Source organism: Hyalella azteca, unplaced genomic scaffold (assembly GCF_000764305.2).
Source record: "Hyalella azteca isolate HAZT.00-mixed unplaced genomic scaffold, Hazt_2.0.2 contig16660, whole genome shotgun sequence".
NCBI classification, from domain to species: Eukaryota; Metazoa; Arthropoda; class Malacostraca; order Amphipoda; family Hyalellidae; genus Hyalella; species Hyalella azteca.
Window position 1 is genome coordinate 23,573 of NW_025946472.1, and position 21,156 is coordinate 44,728.

A 21,156-nucleotide genomic window follows, 5' to 3' on the forward strand; every position below is an offset into this window, starting at 1 on the left:
AGTTGACTTACCAACAGAAAATAATTTATGTTTCGACATTTATGAACTTGACCAAGCAGCAGAAGCGAATGAATTTGTTTATATCATCTATGTTATGTGAACTACTTGAAGTAATAATTTCTCCTCGCCAAACAAGGCGTCATACGACCTCCACTTCCTACTCTTTTATTTCTTCAGTACAAAGCCCCTTTAATTAAACAGGAATTGCATCGCACCTCCATCAGTTCCCTCCCCAAATTTGTTTTATTTAACGCAATTTTGTTGCTCTCATTAGAACGACTGAGAACTTAGTAGGTCACTGGACTGAGGAGCGACATCTTCTCAGCGTAAATTATTTAACAGTTAATTTTACCGGCGCCGTGCAATTGCCTTAATTAAGGTGGGCGCGTTATGGCTTGGTTCTTGTGTCAGCAGCTGTCGCTGTCCCAGAAGCTTATATACATAAATACCATCGTATATCATGCTATCGTATGCCATACCACCGTGTGCCATACCACCGTATGCCATACCCCCGTATGCCATGCCACCGTATGCCATACCACCGTATGCCATGCCACCGTATGCCATACCACCGTATGCCATACCCCCGTATGCCATACCCCCGTATGCCATACCCCCGTATGAACCGCGGTTCACCGACGTCATTCCCGCACCGCGGTTCACCGACGTCGTTCCCGCACCGCGGTTCACCGACGTCGTTCCCGCACCGCGGTTCACCGTCGTCATTCCCGCACCGAGTTGTACCGACGTCGTTCCAGCACCGCGGTTCACCGACGTCGTTCACTAACCGTTGTACCCCCACTTAAGGTCGCTCACGTTGTTGGTGATGTGCTGTGAAGCTCACTCACTTTTCACTCAGCGTTTTTGATGCTCGCTCACAGTTTCTCAACCGCCTATGCATGAAAGTTTTGTTTCCCAATGCAGTTAACGATGTTGACTTTCAAACACAAATTCGATGCTTACGAGATCAAAAAGCAGAATTCTTGCGTAAATCCCGAAGGTAGCCCGCTTCGTGGTAAAGTAAGGCTAAGCATAAATATATAACTGACTTGAAAACTTCATAGTTTATACGCCTTGAAATATTTTAAATACATTAACTTCATTTGCCTCAAGTCATAGCGACACGAACAATTTTCAAATCACTTGGGTTTCTAATCCATCATCTCGTCTACGATGATGGCGGTCTTTTTTCATGAGACTACCAACGTTTTGACAGTTACTCAGTTATAGTATAAGTTAGTATCAGATATTCAGTTAGAATCGTTTAGGCAGTATCATAGTATCAGTTCTAAATCAGTATCAGTCAGTTATAGCGTCAGTTAGCATCAGTTAGTCAGGCGAGCAGCAGTTGTTGCATGTCTGCCACATCTCCTGGTTGGCACTCCGTGGCACTTGCCCTTGTAATTAGGAAGAATGTCATCAAATTGTTCCTCAGTAGCCCTCTGTCGGCCGTGGTGTGTGGTTGTGGGTGTGCAGCTGCAGCGTCGCGCATCACAAGACGGCTCTCGCGGTCCGAGAGCCGGAGACTATCTTGGCTATTACTATTCATCAAATGAACTCTTATCATCGATATGCTTTGAAACTGTCGGTCTGAGTGATAAATATTCTGCTTATTACTTGCTTCTAGGGTGAATTAAAATAACTTCGCTAGATGTGATCGGAAATGTAGATGTTATAAATAGAGGCAGTTTAGTAGTCTCTCATTTTTTTATTAGCTAGGAAAGCTAGAGTTGGAGCAATGTATTGTAAAATTTCCGCTTCTGGGAAATCTTATCTTTTTACCATTCAGTTGGCGAATTGTTAAGAATCTAGACGGAACTTCATACGGTCGTGGAATATCATTTGTTATTTTTTTACTTTATTCAGATAATTTCGATATTACCATGCTGAATAATATGCATTTCATATCATAAAGCATTAAAGATACACTTTGGGAATTATACCAATATAAATTATAATCGATGTTCTCTTAAAAAGTTAAGACTGAAGTTCAACCCACCCCTCACGTATTGCCATCGCCGTTGTTGCCAAGAATGTCAAGAAGCTCTGCTTAGCCTGAAATCGAAGCGGCTTCCAGAATTTGTTTTATTATTTAAAATTCAATATTAAAATCGGCACTTAATCTTTAATTAAGGCTTATATTTTCATCAGTATAATTGATTAACCATGATGCAAGAAGCCCCGTGCTACAGCCACTGAGCTGATGCGCAGGCGACAGGCTTTATTTTTACGTTGCCAGTTATTCATGTTTTCTTATATCATCGAAAATAGGACACATTCCCAAGCCGTTCTATGGATGGGCAATTAACCATCAGTTTAATCTAAATATCTCTATAAACTGCATAAGAACCGGAGACTCGCTTGATAATCTTGTACGTAAAAAACACCGGCGCAAATGGTGTGGAATTTAAATGAATAATTTTGTATTTATGCAGTATATAGTAATGATGAATTAGCGTTGTTAGTTCGTTAATCGATGGAGTTATTCGTAGCTGAGTGCCACACGACCTCCCCTACCAGCGTATTTAATGCGCCCAAGTGTCAAGTTGCGCAAAATCAATGCATTGGCACCAAAATTACTTTTGACCTTGGCATGTTTTCATGAGTTATCCTTGCTGAGAGCAGACACTAAAATTATTCATATAACAATAATTTTACTAGATTTGAGAATTGCTCTCTGAATGCAAATTAGTTTTGCAAGTTGTGATCGTAGAAAACACATATAATGCTTTCGATTAAATAATAGAGATAAACATGTTAACAATAAGAATAATAATACTTGTTAACAATAGCAATAATAATAATAAACAACTAAAAATGATCGAGGTTTTCCCCTTAAACTTTTTGTTCCTTGTAATGTCAATAAATAGTTTTGTAATTGAAACCAGACCTCATATCTCATTATTTTTGCAGCTCATATTGTTCAGTGACGCAGACATCAGTTGGCTAACGTGTTTTGCTAAGCAGATTTATATAAACGTGCGGCGGGAGTTGTGAACAGAAAATAAGCGTATTTCTCTTCTTGCTTACAAGTTTTCCAATGTAAATGATATGTCAAATGCCGTTCTAAGAGTTTCCCGCGCACAATGATGCGGAAAACTGTCGTGATCTAGTTATTATATTGCGTGGAAATTGATAAAAGTGAGGCGATTAATGCAAACATTTTCTGAAAGACAGAACATCAGCAGAACAAATTTAACAAGTGTTGCTAATTACAGGAAAAAAAGTTGACACAAATAATTCTGCTCATCAAAATAGTATTTTATGGATTAGATCAAGTGTCCAGAAATTTTTGGCACTCTGTTGATGAAATGTGTAGTATCATGACTAAGAAGAAACAATCAGTAACTTGACCCGTTATATACGATAGACCGGACAATAGCTCCAAAAAACCACTCTGTCACGTCGGTGAAATTCTTCACAGATGCTGCTGCAAATCTCCCGCGCAGTCGCTATTGTCAGGGTACCAGTTCTTTCAAGCTATCAAGTCATAATATTCTGCCAGTGTTCAAATCTTAACCTCATTCAGTACTCCCAATTTGTAACTCGCTATTTCCTAAAGAGACCAACAAGCTCAACAATTCTAGCATAGTGGCTGCAGATGCGACAAGTGACCGCAGAAGCGCGGCAGCTAAACAGAGCTCCGACTGTTATGCTTAATATACACCACGATAACGTCGGCTGCAACTCGTGTTATATACAGTTGCTGCTCCATAGCTGCAACTCAAGCTGGGCGCAGCTGCTTCACAGCTGCTACCTTACAGTGACATCTGTTGAGCTGCGACACAAGCAGCAGTTGCAACAGCAACTCTGACCTCGCCCTCCTCAAATGCTGCAGCTACTACATCAATAACGGTAGAGACTCAATCAAAGCAACAACATAAAAGGAAACAAACAAACCCGCTTGGATCGAAATCTTGTTAGAAAATAAGATCTTCGCAAGGATCTTATTCTAGAAGGAGCAGCCGCCCCGAGGACCCCACAGCGGCAATAGTGCCATCCAGGCGTCACGTCAACAGCGTTGCCATCCTCCGACGCCCTTCAGCAGTCCTGCTATCCTTTGACCGCTGCCGCAGTGTTGCCATCATGCGGTATACCTACAGCCAGGACCAAATGGCTTCACTCGCGCAAGAGGAGACCTGGCCAGACCATCAGCCCATCAGGAGGAAGACCAGCCACACGTCAATCTCCCTCCTCGCCAGGAGGACTCGCAGCCTCTACACCAGAGCTCCGTCACAAGGTGGGCGAGGGCTCTTGAGGTGCCGCCCCCCCGGTGGGCGAGGGCTCTTGGGGTGCCGCACCCACGGTGGGCGAGGGCTCTTGGGGTACCGCACCCACGGTGGGCGAGGGCTCTTGAGGTGCCGCACCCACGGTGGGCGAGTGTTCTTGGGGTGCCGCACCCACGGTGGGCGAGGGCTCTTGAGCAGCACCCAAGGTGGGCGAGAGCTCTTGGGGTGCAGCAACCACGGTGGGCGAGGGCTCTTGGGGTGCAGCACCCACGGTAGGCGAGGGCTCTTGGGGTGCCGCACCCACGGTGGGCGAGGGCTCTTGGGGTGCAGCACCCAAGGTGGGCGAGGGCTCTTGGGGTGCCGCACCCACGGTGGGCAAGGGCTCTTGGGGTGGCGCGAGCAGCAGCAGTGTGGCCGGCCTTGTTCGTGCGCAAGCTGGTATATTGAAGTAGGCTCAATAACTGTGTTCTAAATGTCTTATTAGTAATTTCAGTTTTGATGTTGTCTCGGAAAAATTATGTTCTAGAATCAGTCATCAAAATAGTTTCATTTTTATTTGGTCACTTTTATTCCACTGAACTTGAAGTTATGCCCAAACACCTGCTCTGCCAGTCAGCACAACTAATTCAAGTAATTTTACTACTAAGAAGTGTGACAGAGACTGCAAACTAAGTGGAGTGTGTGACGGACAACTCTAACAAAGATGTGCCTAATGCTTGTATTTCTCCAATTCGATATTACTAATATTTCGGAGTAGTAAAAAAGCGAGTCTCTTTGGCGCATAAAATGAAATGGAGTACTAGTATTTCGAGGTTTTAATTGGACGCGACGGTTTCTTCCTGAAGCAGCTATAGGGTTGTTGCTGCGTGATCGTGTCTTCGCCAGCCGGGCGTGGCGACGCACTGAGAGGGTCTTAAATTTCTCGTGTACGAGGACAGTGACCGCCGACTATTCAATTCCTACCTTAAAATTAACGTGAATTATAGTCAGAAAGCATATGGTTACTGATTTGGCCTGTTGTTCTCCAAGGAAACGTGTAAAAGATTGTGCGAGGGCTAAATAAGGACTATTGAGCGGTCACCGACAATAGGAACAATTTAAATACAAAGCCTTTGTGTGCTGAAACGGTTTTTCTCGTATTAGTGAATAATCTTGCACCGATTATAACTGATAAGGAGCAGTGACGTTATTTCTCGAATCGAGAGAAATTTTCTAAAGTAACGAATATTCTTAGCAAATCCTTATAATTCAATTCACCCGCTGTTTACCGCTTAGTTGAATATTAAGCGCTACTTATAGCAATACTCACAAACGCCTGTTGAAATTCTGTATATGATCATTCCTCAGTTTTAGCCATAGTCGCTCACATTTGAAGATACGATTATTTAATCGCTCCCCGCAGCGCCCTCTCGCGTGTCCTACGTGCACCAGTCACGCGACCGGCACCTCACGTTTTGATTGCTCGCTCGATTCTATGCGCATTCGTGCCCCTCTTGATTGCTCGGCTTCACTACACGCATGTCAGACTCGTCATTGGCTATTGGCTATCACATGCTCGCCTAGCTGAACTCGCCTAGCACATATGCATTGTAATCTTGCTATGATAAACAACCTGTACGGCCTGGAGGAGTTCTAATGACTCTAATGACTGACCGTCGACCGAAGCTACGGCGTTTTGGGCAGGCGACCAGCCATTACGTTAACGATCTCTGACGTCATCCTGGGTCATCGTGACGTCATAAGGGGTCATCGTGACGTCACGTGTCGTGACGAGGAGCCATGACGGCTAATTTTACCTCGAGTCCGCACATGGGGAGGCTCTCATCACGTGGTTGCCTTGTGCTATTCTTGTAACGTGCGATTCTTGTTTGCTTCATTTCTCAACTCGCTAAATTCGCGGGAGAACGGTAGAAATAAAAATGTATTCACGAACGTAACTGGCTTCAAGTTTTTCCAATGTCTCAAATGTAATCTGCCGTAAATAACTCCACTTGCCATCAACATCACTTGCCATCAACATAACTTGCCATCAACATCACTTGCCATCAACATCACTTACCATCAACTTCACTTGCCACCAACATCACTTGCCATCAACATCACTCGCCATTAACATCACTTGCCATCAACTTCACTTGCCACCAACATCACTTGCCAGCAACATCACTTACCACCAACATCACTCGCCATCAACATCACTTGCCATCACATTACTTGCCACTAACGCCGATTGCCACCACTGTTGCCAGGCAGGTCAGGAGGCCGGTGCTAGAGTGTCAGCGCGGTGTAACTTTACACGAGTCCTCTAACCTTGTAAATACAATAACCTGTGGTAAAATTATTGCCGGTTCGACTACGGCCGATCGGCGGCTATAATACTGCGGCAAATCGACGCCGATACCGCGGCTATAAAAGCACCTAACAGAGACCGTGAGCGCGGCTGCGGTGGCCACAATTCGGCCACCCCAATGTTTGTTGTTAGGTTATAAATAGAAACTAAACAATATCACTTAACAGCGCAAGTTGACGTCACATGTAATGTGATAGAAAATCAATATGTTGTTCAGACGAACTGACCGTTTAGTTAAATGTTTACATGTGTGGCACATAGAGAATAAATACTTTTTTTCAGAATTATCAAAATTTAATTAATACAACACAGACATGAGATTTGTTTTGAGTAGAATATTTTGCTATGTTAAAACTCATATCCTCAATAGAGGATATGTTCAAACTCTTTTGTTCGAAACTGCACTATTTACATCATTAAAATTGCAACAATTCGAATTGTTCTACGTAAAGCTCCTGTGCAAATTTTTGTTTATTAATGTAATTTTCATATCTATACCCATCATAACAAACATATCTGGCAAATTTCAATGTCATGACAATATCAGTGCTCAAAATATCCGATTTTTCTTAATATATCAGTCATGGTTTGGCTCTCTCTCAGTAAACTAGGCAAGGTAATGAAAGTTATTCCAGCTGCAGCCTCCTAATTGCACTGAAGATTATACACCGAGTATTTAACAACGGCTGAGAACCGTTCCGATTTTCCAATGAAAGAAAATCAACGCTTATCGTATGGCTTTAACCGAATTGCCTGGCTATTTTAACTGAGGTTCTTACATGGTCAACAGAAGCTATATATATCCTAGTATATATATATATATATATATATCCTAGCCTCTATATAAGATTACTCTCTGCTCTTCAGCTCCAGTCCTTGATTAATTGGCCTCTTACTCTTTTATCTTCCCTAATTGGTTGCTTACGATTAATAAATATCAGGTTTTGCTTATTTTGCGCTCACTCATAATGTCTTACCTAATGCCAATAGAATGTGGAGAATAAATGCCAGCGATTTACCGGAAAGGGTTGAGACGCTCAATTATCCTCGTTAGCGGTGCATGGTCTCTTCACTTCATATACAAGCCGGCTTATTGCGAGACTTTGAGCTGATCAGGATGAAGGATCGCGACTCTACGCTGATCAGGATGAAGGAGCGAGACTCTACGCTGATCAGGATGAAGGAGTGAGACTCTAAGCTGATCAGGATGAAGGAGCGAGACTCCACGCTGATCAGGATGAAGGAGTGAGACTCCACGCTGACCAGGATGAAGGAGTGAGACTCCACGCTGATCAGGATGAAGGAGTGAGACTCCATGCTGATCAGGATGAAGGAGTGAGACTCCACGCTGATCAGGATGAAGGAGTGAGACTCCACGCTGATCAGGATGAAGGAGCGAGACTCCACGTTGATCAGGATGAAGGAGCGAGACTCTACGCTGATCAGGATGAAGGAGCGAGACTCTACGCTGATCAGGATGAAGGGAGAAAGTAATGAAGTAATTCTTTTTTCCCTGATTTTATTTTGCAATCCAAGCGGCTAAAATTTTTACTTAGCACTATAAATTTGTTGAACTATAATCACTCATTGGATTGGTTCGGTGTAATGCTGCAAGATATTACCACGAGAGATAAGACAATTTTGGCTTTTTCACGTCACTCCAGCGAGCCCCTTTAAGGCGTAGTAAGGCACGCAGCGTGAGGGGGGGCAGCGAGCCCCTTTAAGGCGTAGTAAGGCACGCAGCGTGAGGGGGGGCAGCGAGCCCCTTTAAGGCGTAGTAAGGCACGCAGCGTGAGGGGGGGCAGCGAGCCCCTTTAAGGCGTAGTAAGGNCTGCTGCTGCTGCTGCTGTTGCTGCTGCTGCTGCTGCTGCTGCTGCTGTTGCTGCTTCTGACGCTGCTGCTGCTGTTGTTGCTGCTGCTGTTGCTGCTGCTGCTGCTTCTGACGCTGCTGCTGCTGCTCCAGCGACCTGCCATCGAACCCCGTGACTCCTGAGCCCGAGTTTTGTACCCCACGGCCCCCGCCCTCTCAAGCCGCAGCTCACGAAGCGCTCTCCGCGCCTCACAAATGCGTTGTCATATAAACTTTAAAAGCTTTTCCTTGACCCTCATTGTCTGCGACATGTTAGTGACGTGTTAGTGCACTCTTCCCTTTAGCAGGCACGTTCATCAACCAATGTTCCATAATAATTCACGTTCATCAACCAATCGAATTAAAAACAAATCTTCTTCACCAGCAAACAACGTTCATAACAGTCGACGTTATTTCACTATTAATGCTATTATTATTATTATTATTATTATTATTATTATTATTATTATTATTAGGCCGAGCTGCTCTGCCATTAATAGATGTTTCGAATATTAACACTTCTTTTTAACCGACACTCATCGAAATGACTGAGGTTTTGCCCAAATAGCGATTCACTGTTTGCCCTTGCCTGGATCGTCCTGCATGACTCAGTTAGGCCCGTACTGTGGGTAAGAAAGTTTGTTACGATTTGGACAATATGATCAGGTATTTTATGAGTGTACGGTGACTAAATTTTTTTTATGCCATTAATTGTTTATATTTGTCATGGCGAAGGTTCAATCCTCATGCTGCCGCTAAGATTGCAGATTTTTCTTTTCTACCTTAGTTGTTAAATTCATTGTTGAATGGTACTGCTGAAGAGGTTTATTTTAGGCGATTTCAGATGAACTGCAAGTTTGATGATTATTTCCTTTAAATTATCACAACAAGTTGCTGGGAAAATTAAGCTGTTACAGGGTATCAGTTCAGTGCTATGAAGTTATATCTACCATCGGTTACCTGAACTCGTTGAACTCATTGAGGATCTCGTTACATGGTGAAGATTGATAGCCTACCGAATGGCAATTATATAGCAGCCAGCCACAGGGCGTGTTGCTAGCCCACCATTCTGCACGATGTTGTTCTTTATTTTGTTTAACTACGAACGCTTGCTTATTATAATTCTTTGTACTAATCAGCCTTCAGCCATAATGTATGGAGACACTTGTGGCTTGAACAGAAATTGGGGAATAAAGTTTCCCAGTCATCCTGCACTTGAAAGAACTCTTGGTAATCTTTTAGGCATATAAATTCACGGCATTTAAAACACGATATAACTTATTCAAAATGTTGGTTTAATTATTCATTACCTTGCATTGTTTTGACCTAAAAATACGCAATTAAATATTTGTAAATATCATGTACGCTCACGTCCTGCGTGGCCGACACCTTTCTCGAGGCGGGAGGTCGTGAAAATCTTTACGAGGTATTAAAATCTGCTCCCGAACGAGTATAAAAATCTTTCACAACTTTTTATTTCCGTCATTTGTGAGAGGAACTGCGCAGTGATTCCTGCACCCCTCAATCCAGTTGCCTTCTCATGACCCGCGGTCAATGATCGCGTGATCTCTCAGGAAACTCGACTTGTCTCTGCTTCTCCCCTAACAAAATTTAGAGTCGCCCCAGCTTCTGGTACTCCAAATGAGAAGCTGACGCGTCTGTAAATTTTCAATGGGGATCATGAAAGCTACGTACCGTGTCACCTCCAGTTTATCCCGCCACTGATAGCGCGACTGAAGAAAACGTTTCTGAGCAAGACGTGACTCAACGTCGACTGTTATGAACGTTGTTTGCTGGTGAAGAAAATTTGTTTTTAATTCGATTGGTTGATGAACGTGAATTATTATGGAACCTTGGTTGATGAACGTGAATTGAACGTGCTCGTTTTTAGTTAATTAACGTTATTTGATTGAAACGTGATTAAGTAATCCTAGATTTATTGTAAAACCGCCAATAATGAAGCAAATGAAACTTCAATACACTTGGTTATCTCTGTCGGCGACCACGCTTCTTTCTGCAAGCATAAGGGCAGATGCTCCAATGCCCAAACGCAATGTTCCGATGATATACGGCATATACCGGCATGTTTTGTTCTGAAAAATGCCATAAGTAGGTTATGGAATTAGGGAATCGGTTAGGGAATCATCGCGGACAAGTTTGTTAGGGAACTTTTATTAGTGTTTTAAATAATACAATACAATTTAAATGAGTTCATTAGAAAGCACTGTTGATGTTTATTTTTTTTTCTTTTTTTTCTTTTGGGCAACGTAAACTTTTTTACGTCGCTCAAAAGTCGTCGCTCTTCTTTTTTGAGCGACGTAAACTTAAACGACGGAAGTTTTTTTCTTTTCTAATATGTTATAAAGAGAACGCAAACTGTCAACTGCGCACATGTTAACGTAATTAAATATTCATTGTTGAAGCAGTTTTTGCTGCTAAACCACGGACTTCAGATATTAATAACTTTAATATTGAACTGTACTGTTGTTACTACATTGTGATGCTGTTACTACACTGTGATGCTGTTACTACACTGTGGTGCTGTTACTACACTGTGATGCTGTTACTACACTGTGATGCTGTTGCTATACTGTGATGCTGTTACTACACTGTGATGCTGTTACTACACTGTGATGCTGTTACTACACTGTGATGCTGTTACTACACTGTGATGCTGTCACTACACTGTGATGCCGTTACTACACTGTGATGCTGTCACTACACTGTGATGCTGTCACTACACTGTGATGCTGTTACTACACTGTTATGCCGTTTCTACACTGTGATGCTGTTACTACACTGTGATGATGTTACTACACTGTGATGCTGTCACTACACTGTTATGCTGTTACTACACTGTGATGCTGTCACTACACTGTGATGCTGTTACATACTGTGATGCTGTTACTACACTGTAATGCTGTTACTACACTGTGATGCTGTTACTACACTGTGATGATGTTACTACACTGTGATGCTCTTCACACGATGAAGCACGCTCTCTTTCAGCAGCTGGCAGTCAACCAGAGGCGGCTAAATTTGGAACATTCATCCTGGTTTTCTCGCCAGCTTCTCCCAGAATTTTGTTCCGCGGCTAACTTTAGGCTCCTCTTCCGGGTTCCAACAAAGCGTCCTGACAGTCAGGGTGTTCGAGCTGAGATATCTTGCCCTGAATGCACTGGTACGAAACGTGACGCTTGAAGATATGCTAAATATGATAACTGGATTTATGTGCATTTAACATCTGGTGAGGCATTTTTTGTTTACATTTGTGCATTCGGTGTTTATGATCGTGAAAATTACAGTAGAACATTATCCAATTCTCCAAAAGGGTATTGCTTGACCTAATGTAACGTTACTTTCGGAATATTTCCATCAAACTTGCATCAGACCCTCAGAGACACGTACAAGTGAAAAATGTATAAAAATGCAAAAATATTAAGCTTCAAACGTTTCAGGTGCATGTGTAACAAGCTGATGTTTCCTGGAAAACTTTTACCATATTCGAATTACCGACATGGGGAACAGCTTCCCCAATTACATCGTTGACGCTCCGAGTATAAACGCGTTCAAGAACAGACTAGATAATGTTATGGAAAATATATGTTCAGACTTGAAATGCCTAGCACTATATCGTACCCGGTGGAAGTCTAGTAGCTACTTCAAAATTTCGTCAGTCATGAAAAGATCCGGTCAAATAAAACTATATTAGATCTTCTATGAACAAGTCACGAAAAGGAAAAGAATCGGCGACAGGCCACATCAGGCCTACACTGCAGCGCCGAGATCACTATGTTATGTTATGTAATGTTATGATATGTTATGTTATATTATGGTACCTCCTACAGGTAATTGCCGAACGGCCAAATCCGAGTGCGCTGTGCCGATCACCAGTGACAAATTAATCCAGAAGTGCTACAAAAAATTAGGTAGAAATAATTTCCACCTATGCCATCAAGCTACTATCCACAGCTCCTCTGGAGGAGCAAAACATGGAGCAGCACTAGCGTAATACTTCTTCAGATATGAAGTTTTTGAAGGCTTATACAGTATGAGGAAGGGTAATCTTGACAAATACACAATTGTCATTTACAGTCTTCCTGAGAGGCGTGTATACTGCGAAGGAGGCGTGAGGGGGACTACAGAAACGAGAATCTCTGTTGAGTTTGCATTTCGATTGTAAAAATTTGGTTTGGTTTATAACGGGAACTACGTTAAATTACGTAAAAAGGTGTAACAACAATTCGTCTTGCCTGGTCCAAAACTGATGTAGCGTAAAGAATGGCTAAAAATTTCTTATTTTAAGATCCTAAACCGGTTGCGTAAAAGAAAAGAAATGTTGCGTAGTGATTCAGGGCAATGTCCGCAGCGTAACATCGACCGCTGCCCTGAACCACTCCTGTCGGGGCTGGACGCAAGCGAGTTACGCCTGTACGAACAGTCTCCCAGAGATCGCCAGTGCCTGCTTGCTCCAGCCAGTGAGGGCCAAGAAGACTTCATGCTTAGTTGAAGGTTTCGATCTACGATAGATCTACACTGCCACCACGCCACACGCTGCACGGCACTGCCACCACGCCACACGCTGCACGGCACTACCACCACCGGTGACCTCTCCACCAAGCGTTCAGCTGAACGCTGCTTGCTCCAGCCAGTGAGGGGAAAGAAGACTTCATGCTTAGTTGAAGGTTTCGATCTACGATAGATCTACACTGCCACCACGCCACACGCTGCACGGCACTGCCACCACGCCACACGCTGCACGGCACTGCCACCACGCCACACGCTGCCACCAAGCGTTCAGTACGGTGACCTCTCCACTCACGGGTTCGCTGAACGCTGATTTATCGTGCGCGGCGGAGGAAAATATCAATGGAGTCGGAAAAATATATTCAATTTGGCGTCATTTATTTTTGAGACTTGCTCCCCTTATTTATCTCTGTCGGTCACTAACTGCAACCTCCCAGAATAACTTTGTTTATGAATGATGCCTTATATAACCAAACAATTCTATCATAATACATGAAGCGATGAAATGTTTTTTCCACATGCTGATGCTTATTTACGTTATCTCGTAATTTGTTTGGAAATTTTCGAACATTTGTGTTCGTAATGATGCTTAAAAGAGCCGTACGTCGCTTCGCTCACTTCGAATTAATTAACGAGAAAGAAAATATATCGCAAGGACATGCAAGTTCAAATTGGATTATTTGGTATTGATTTCCTTATTGGTAAAATTAATTAGGAATTGGACCGTTTCAGAAGCCAATGCTTTTTCCGGCACGGATTTACTTCGACTTCCTGGCCACCACTGTCCACTGAATTAATTACATCATAAATACGGTCTTGCCTCAGGCGAACTTTTCCTTGTTGCACAATGACATCTTTATATATAAAGGCAATGGGAATAACCGCTTCATTTATCATGATAATAGTGTTAAAGATCACGCAGTACATATTCAGTGCTGCAAAGATTTGCCACTTACATGACGAGTGTACGAGAAGATATGGACGGTTAATTTGGAAGCAACTAAGCTCCCTTAGCAGTTAATTAGGTAATCAGACGGGCATGGTTATCAGCTTATCTTCGCGGTCTTTGTTTATGCATTAGTTATGCTTCTTTGTTTATCGCGAGGACGGCAGACTGGTGTCCGGGAGTCGCTCAGGTTTCCCTTGCTTTACCGTCACTTTCTGCGCACCGCGGCTCCGCTGCTACTCAGTCGCGGTCTCTGACTTGCCCAGTGCGTTCTGCCGCTAAGTTCTCCCATGGTCACGCCAGATAACCGTAGACAAACGTGAATATCAGTCGAGATCATTTGAAAAAATTTAATCAGTTATTTTGCTACCAGAACATACGGGTCGAAGGCTTGATTTTTCTTAATAATTATTCAGCGAATCTAGAAGCTAGAACATTTTTAAATATATTTATCTAGCAGTGCAACAAAAGTTACCGATAACGGCCTGTAAAGACTGCAGGACGTTGCAAAATTTTGCTAGATTGAATGAGTGAAGGTTATTATATTTTCCTCCTAGGTTAACCAAAACCATTATGAAACCAAAAAGGGTATGAAATCCATAAAAGAAGGTGTAGTCTGAAAACTTTCCGACCTAATATTCAAATATATACCTCAGACAACGTTACTTTAAGATCAATTTAAAAATAATTACTTGCCTGCCAGTATTGAATAATAATAAGGAAATATAGCGAACACCATAGATATTACAGCCGCGACAATAGATATTAGTGTCATCAATTTAAATTTAACGGCTGAAATTCTTGTTAGCCCTCTCACCAAAGGTGCTTATTATAGCTCAAAAACCCGTTGTCCTATCATGCAGATGCAAATCTGAATTTTATTTGTTGATTGTTAGATCGAGATACGTATCATATTATTTTGTTTCAACATACGCTACACTTTGGTCCGTTCAAGACTTATATTTTAATTTATTTGAATTCATTCAAATTTGATTTTTTAATTTCATTTCCGGTGTTGAAACCTAAAGATTTATCATCTTCCTATTACACAATTTAGATTCAATTCTGGAGGTGTTACCTACAGGCACAATCAAAACCTCTAAATATATATATTTTTTTAATTTCTGATATCCTCCCTTTTTGATCTCTAAAAAACTCTCAACGTTAACGATTGAGTCACTGTCAAAAGGCGTTGTTGTGTATCCCATCTTGTGAAGTTCTTCATTCTCCTTAAGTTCCGATGCCTTATGGTTTATAAACCCAGATATAAAGTTATTTCTTGTAATTCACTCAAGCGAGAGAACTGAATTAGTAACCGGGTTGCAATGAGTGTTCAAAAATCCTCAAAACTTCTTCTAATTTTATTACCTAATTTTGTAAAATGCCTCATTCCAAGTTTAATTTTAAGACTATGATCGATTTTTTATATGATTGGGTTCGGTCATCGTGAGCTCAAGAAAAATGAACTTAATAGACACACGGTTGAGCTGTGACTGATATTTTGACTGTAGATTCAGCGCTTTCACTGACTTGCTGGAAACTCGTGCCACACCCAAGCTGTGCTTGTCACGTATAATCTGCTGTGCGTGCCACGCGTTCTGCGACCGTGACGCGTGCCGGACACAATCTGGTTTATTCCACCACGAGCAGCTTCCAAGTGCTGGCAATCATGATGGTGCAGGATACCAAGATGTCTTTCACCAGCAAAAGCGTAAACAGGAAATCATCGCTGAGTTTACAAGCGTTCTCGTTATTCAATAACTTCCGATGGAACTCGCAAAGTAATTCGACTCCCCAGTCTCCAGTAATGGTATCCTTCGTTTCCTTCAAAAGTCCTGTAACTATCGAAGAGCCCATGGAGCGCGTTTCAAGTGACAATTCGCCCTCTTCTTCCTTCACCCATTACACAAGCTCCACTTCCTCAACCTACTTTCCGTTTCCTACACCCACTTCCAGCATTTACGGGTCCACGGAGTCTTTATCTTCGGTTGTTCACCACAACTCGGGCGACAGAAACCCCGTGGTCCCCTCGATGATGAGCAACTACGCCACCATTCGCAAGCGCAAGCCAAAGAAAAGCGCCACCAGGCAGTCATGGGAAATGGAAGATCTCGACATGCAGAACAAGTTCCTTCAGGATCACAGGAAGACCGTGTCGGCCCCCGTCTCCGCATTCGGGCCTGGACTCGATGAGGCTCTACAGGACCAACCGCTGGACACTAGGCAGCTTGACCCAGAGGCTGGTAAGATATTTGCGATAAATGCTGAACTTGTGATGGATTCGTAAGATGGATTCCCCAGCAAAACCGCTGTAAGGTGATTAAATCCCTGAGCAACATGACTTCAGCGTCTAATTTAGGTGGCGTTTACTAAATTTTCCTGAATGATAGAACCTCCCGATGTAGTTTTATTAATGTAACGCTTAAGTTGAGGTGAATTCATCAATTGTCATTCGTATCATTGTAAAAAATTTGGACGTTCGTGTCACCACTTTTATTTAACAGCATTCAGTTGTTCCCAAACTTTTTCAGGCCCTGATGCGGCCTTGGTTTTTTTACCACGTTTTTCTTGGCTCGCTTTCGTGTCCGTCTGTGATGTTCAAATCTTGCAATCGATATTTCACCAACTTTCCCGCTAGCTAGCGCTCTGAAACTTTTAGGGAAGCTCAGCTCCCGATGACAATACAATAATCAATAATTTGTTGCACGTTTCCAGGCGTATTTATTCAATGAAATGCGTGGAATTTATTCAATTGGTGCATGAAATGAAATGAAATTACATGCACCAATGTATCCCCTCGAATACAATTTTCTACAGAACTTCAAAAAGAATTTTCTTTCGTGCATTTGCGTGGCCAACTGAAATAAAATGAATATTATGTAGGACTAAAAAGGAGAAAATAAAATACTTAAAAAAACTTTTTAAAAAAAACACATTTTTCTTGTGGACTAATAATTAGAAATAAATTATGGCTCGCCCCAAAAAACGTGGGTCGGGCAGATTTATGATTATAGCAAAAAGCACACAACACACGAATTTTGGAAATTTGATGGTGAACGTACAGCCCGACCCACGTTTTTTGGGGCGAGCCATAATTTATTTCTACTTATTGGTCCACAAGAAAAATGTGGTTTTTTAAAAAGGTTTTTTTAAGTATTTTATTTTAATTTAACCATTCATTCCATTATATCCCCATCCAGTTTATTATATCCATCATTCACCATATCCACTCAATCATACATATCATTCAGCGAATTAAGTCAATAATATCTAACATCCAGCGCATTTAGTCAACTATATATCTCATCTATTAAATTCGAACGATTACATATAGAGCTAATTCAGTGATTTCAGTCAACTATAACTTACATTCAGTGCATCAATGTCAATTTCATCACTCATCTTGATTATTCAGATAATTATAACCTATCCAGTGCATTGATATCAATTTTATTTCTCATCCAGCGCATTCATGTCAATTTAAATTCTCATATAGTGCATTTAGTTATGAGTATCTGTCCTCCAGCGCATTTTGTCATCTCTCACCTAGCGCATCTGCGATATAATGTGCTTTTTGAACAGAAGTTCAACCGTGCTCGCATGAAACAGACTTCCCTGAATTATACAGAATTTATACACCGTACCTACGCATGATGCCGAATTCACGAAAAGGCCTTTTTGCCCAAGTTTCATCAATTAACCGTGTATGCACGAAAAAAGGTTTGCACGCGACAGTTTTGCTCCTCAATATTTCTGGTGAGAAAATGTCACATTTGCCACGGACAAATTCGAAGTATATGTATATTCTGAAAATTGAGCGAATTGGCTGTTTAATTTAATAATATTAAATCTTTTGAAATTTGAAATTTTTTAAACGATATTTGTCAATTACGGCAAGAAATTTTTTATTTCCTATGGTGCAAGCTTAATTTTCACGAATCCAGTTAAATGCATAGATGTCAAGCCGTTCTTTTCTTTTTGTATCGGGCGCGTATATAGTGCGTCTGCAGAGGTACATCTTTTAGTGAGCAAAAGTTTCGTTAATATTTTGGAGAAATTCAACTCTAGCGTCAATAAAACGACATTTGCGACTGAACTAGAACCCGGAGTCGCTCCAGTTCAACGCGTTTTTTGTTGCTTTCTCGACATGAAACTGGATGAAAATCGTCATCGATTAATGCAAGCTCATCGATGATCGATTTCGTGGGCCCGAGATTCATTTCCGGCCTGCGCACAGGACGACTCCTCGATTGCTGCGCGTCTGAATTGAACTTGGAAAACAAACCTGCAAAATAATTTATTTCCTATGTACAACAGACTACCTGCTCGATGTTCCAGTCATACTGTCCTCGAGATCATACTACAAGCTCTCAACTCAGGAATATTATTCGACTAGAGTCACTGCTGATTTCACAATCTTATTTAGTTGTTAAATCTCAATATTCATTGTTCAAGGTGTCCGATTGGCACATCGTCCCAGTTTTGCGTTCATCGACAGCTTGACATGACCTCGTGTATATGATGCCTCGACAATACCATGCAGCAGCACTGGTCCTTTCTTTCAGTTGATGCTAAAGAGTCTGCTCGTTACCTGAAGCCTCTGTATTAAATTAGAGATGTGAATAAGAAACTTGGCTAACACCGTTGTAGACTGCGCTGGCTCGAGGTCTGAACTGTCTTCTACTGCTTAACATACGGCACATATTGCGTCATACTTACTAATAACATGTTCTCTGAAATCATTGTTGCAACTACATTGTAAGAGCAGCAAGAAATAATTCTGATTTGTCAATTTGATATGTAAATTAAAATTGTTGAACAACTAAATCATAATTTCTATTGTACTTGGTCACAAGCGCTTAAGTAGCGTACATCTTTTCACGCTGATATCCAGGATCGCGGCAGCGTGTGTCACTCTGGACATCCAGGACCGCGTACCATATCGTGTCACGCTGGAGCCATACTTTCAAAACTCGCTAAGTGAACGTAAGTATTTACGCTCTATTTTCTTGTCTATTATTGGTGGATTTTGCTTGAAAGGCCGTCAATGATTGGCTGATGAACTTACGATCTCTTAACTTTTTTTGAAAGTATAGGCCCTGGGTAAGTAGTTACGCTCTATTTCCTTGTCTGTGATTGGTGGATTTTGCTTGAAAGGCCGTCAATGATTGGCTGATGAACTTACGATCTCTTAACTTTTTTTGAAAGTATAGGCCCAGGGAAAGTATAGGCCCTGGACAAGAGTGCCACTGCACCTCTCCAAGCGTTCATTATCACCTCGCACAAATTATCGCTGCTGGCCGGATGCTCAGTGACCACATGGCACGCACTAGAACGAGATAAGCTCGAATCTCGTGGAATTTACCGGCGTCTGCAATTCATCCATACGGCAGACGGGTAACGTGATGCAATTGCGTCCTACGGCCCCATTATCGGGAACCCGCGACTGCAAAATCCACGTTGCGTTGCGTAAGGAAAAGGTCAGATTTTGTTTGGATAACAAGGTACTATTGTGAAGCGGGCATTGGCTTCTTATTAAATTGTAATTCATGTACTAATAGTTGGCATTCAGCCTGTAATAAAATGATTCCTTAAATATATGGATAGTAGTAGAAGTCACTTTCATTTTTACACGATAATAAATAAAGCAGTCTGTGCTGCTTTGCCGTGCATTTTGTAGAAAATTTTCGTAACCCTTCAAATTTAAACTGAATAGAGTTATGTGAGACTTCGTAGTTTTTTTATCTTTTTTCTATATGTATTTTAGTATTCGTCGATGATTTACAATAGTTTCGGGCAAAGAGCAGCGTAAGCTCCAGATAGCAGTTTCCTGCCGTAGCTAATAAACGATACTGGCGTTGACACTGCATATTGTGAGTACAGACTTTTGTTCTTCTGACCAAGCGTTAATTTGAGGATATCCTTTGCAATATAACCTATCATTAAGCATGTGGTAGCTCTCTTTGTTGACGTGTTAAGAGAAAGTAACAATTTTTTCAGTTAACATTTTCCTAGTTTTCTTTGTCTCCAGGTGTTATAATATAGATAATACTGTGCTTGAAATTATTCGCCTGGACTCAAAGATTCACTAATACACTGTTCGAAAAAATCGTGGAAAAACATTCCTACCTGCGTTCTAGTGACCGGCTGCACCGTAAAAAACTGTTTTGCCGTTTTTTCAAATGTTGTACGGGTTTTGAGTGTTAAATTGGAATAAAAACGGCGACACTGTTTTTCTTTTCACGTGCTGGCCGGTCACTAAAACGCCATTTGACATTTTCAACTGAAGTTGACTTGTGCGATGCTACTGAAACTTCTGCTTGTACCAACAAACACGAGATCGTCTTTCCACATTCAAAGGAGCAGAGTGCATAGAAAACACATCAACGATATAATTAGGTGTTGAGGCGCCATATATCCATAATATTTATTTTAAAATTGGACGTGTTAAAATGTAGAGCAAAAATTTCGTTTGACTAAGTTATCGATAAACCAAAACGGTTAAATTCTATTAAAAATGATTTAAGCCCAAAAACATTCATCTATTGCAATCCTGATTAATTTGCTGCAGTGTAATGCTTGCTCAATTGCGAAAACTGTCGTCGATTGATGTCGACAATGAATATTGGATTGTCCGGACAGGGCAAGCGTCGATAAGGCTTGCTGACATTTGCTGTAAAAAAAAAAGCCATTCAATAGATGATCATTTGGTCTATTAATGACTTGCCTGAAAATCTCTGACGCAGTGCTGTATAAAACTGGGCCAGAGGCTCAATAAAAAATGTTTAAGCTAACCGAGAATTTACAAGCAAAGAATATACCCAAAAATTCACCATTTATCTTTAAGAAACAAGAGTCATAATACCGACAATACAAACATAATTAAGCTGATGTGCACTGCGCACAACTATATTGCTAAACTAGGCACGATCGCAAAAGAACAAGGAGAGTAACTTTATATTTGAATAATATACGTTTAAAAAATTACTTTTTTAAAGACAACACTTCCAAAGAATCCAGTGTCTCCAATCTTAAAGATGTACCATGAATTTCTCATTCAATTTTCGAATATTAAAAAATTAATTTTTCAATTTTTTTTTGTTATATAAATTTTTAATATATAATTTTTTTCAAAATTATTTATTCTATTAATTGATTCCTGCATTGCCTCTGACTCCACACAAGTGTGTAAAATTTCAGATCAATCAGACGGATAAAAGTGTGTCAGATATCAGTTATAAGATTAGGAGCTGAC

The 21,156-nt window shown here is 41.4% G+C and overlaps 1 protein-coding gene across 2 annotated transcripts in view; it reads left to right on the forward strand.

Moving 5' to 3' along the window:
* The window catches only part of LOC108677938 (ankyrin repeat and fibronectin type-III domain-containing protein 1), a 55,886-nt gene that overhangs the window by 19,264 nt on the left and 15,466 nt on the right, over positions 1-21,156 (forward strand). Inside the window, exon 1 of one of the 2 annotated variants that reach the window (XM_018166251.2) lies at positions 15,926-16,144. The exons of the other annotated variant lie outside the window; for it this stretch is intronic. Within the exon in view, the coding sequence (XP_018021740.2) occupies positions 15,934-16,144 (211 nt within the window). The 5' untranslated portion in view covers positions 15,926-15,933. Of the gene's footprint in view, positions 1-15,925; positions 16,145-21,156 lie in introns of those variants that run through there. 2 annotated transcript variants of the gene reach the window in all.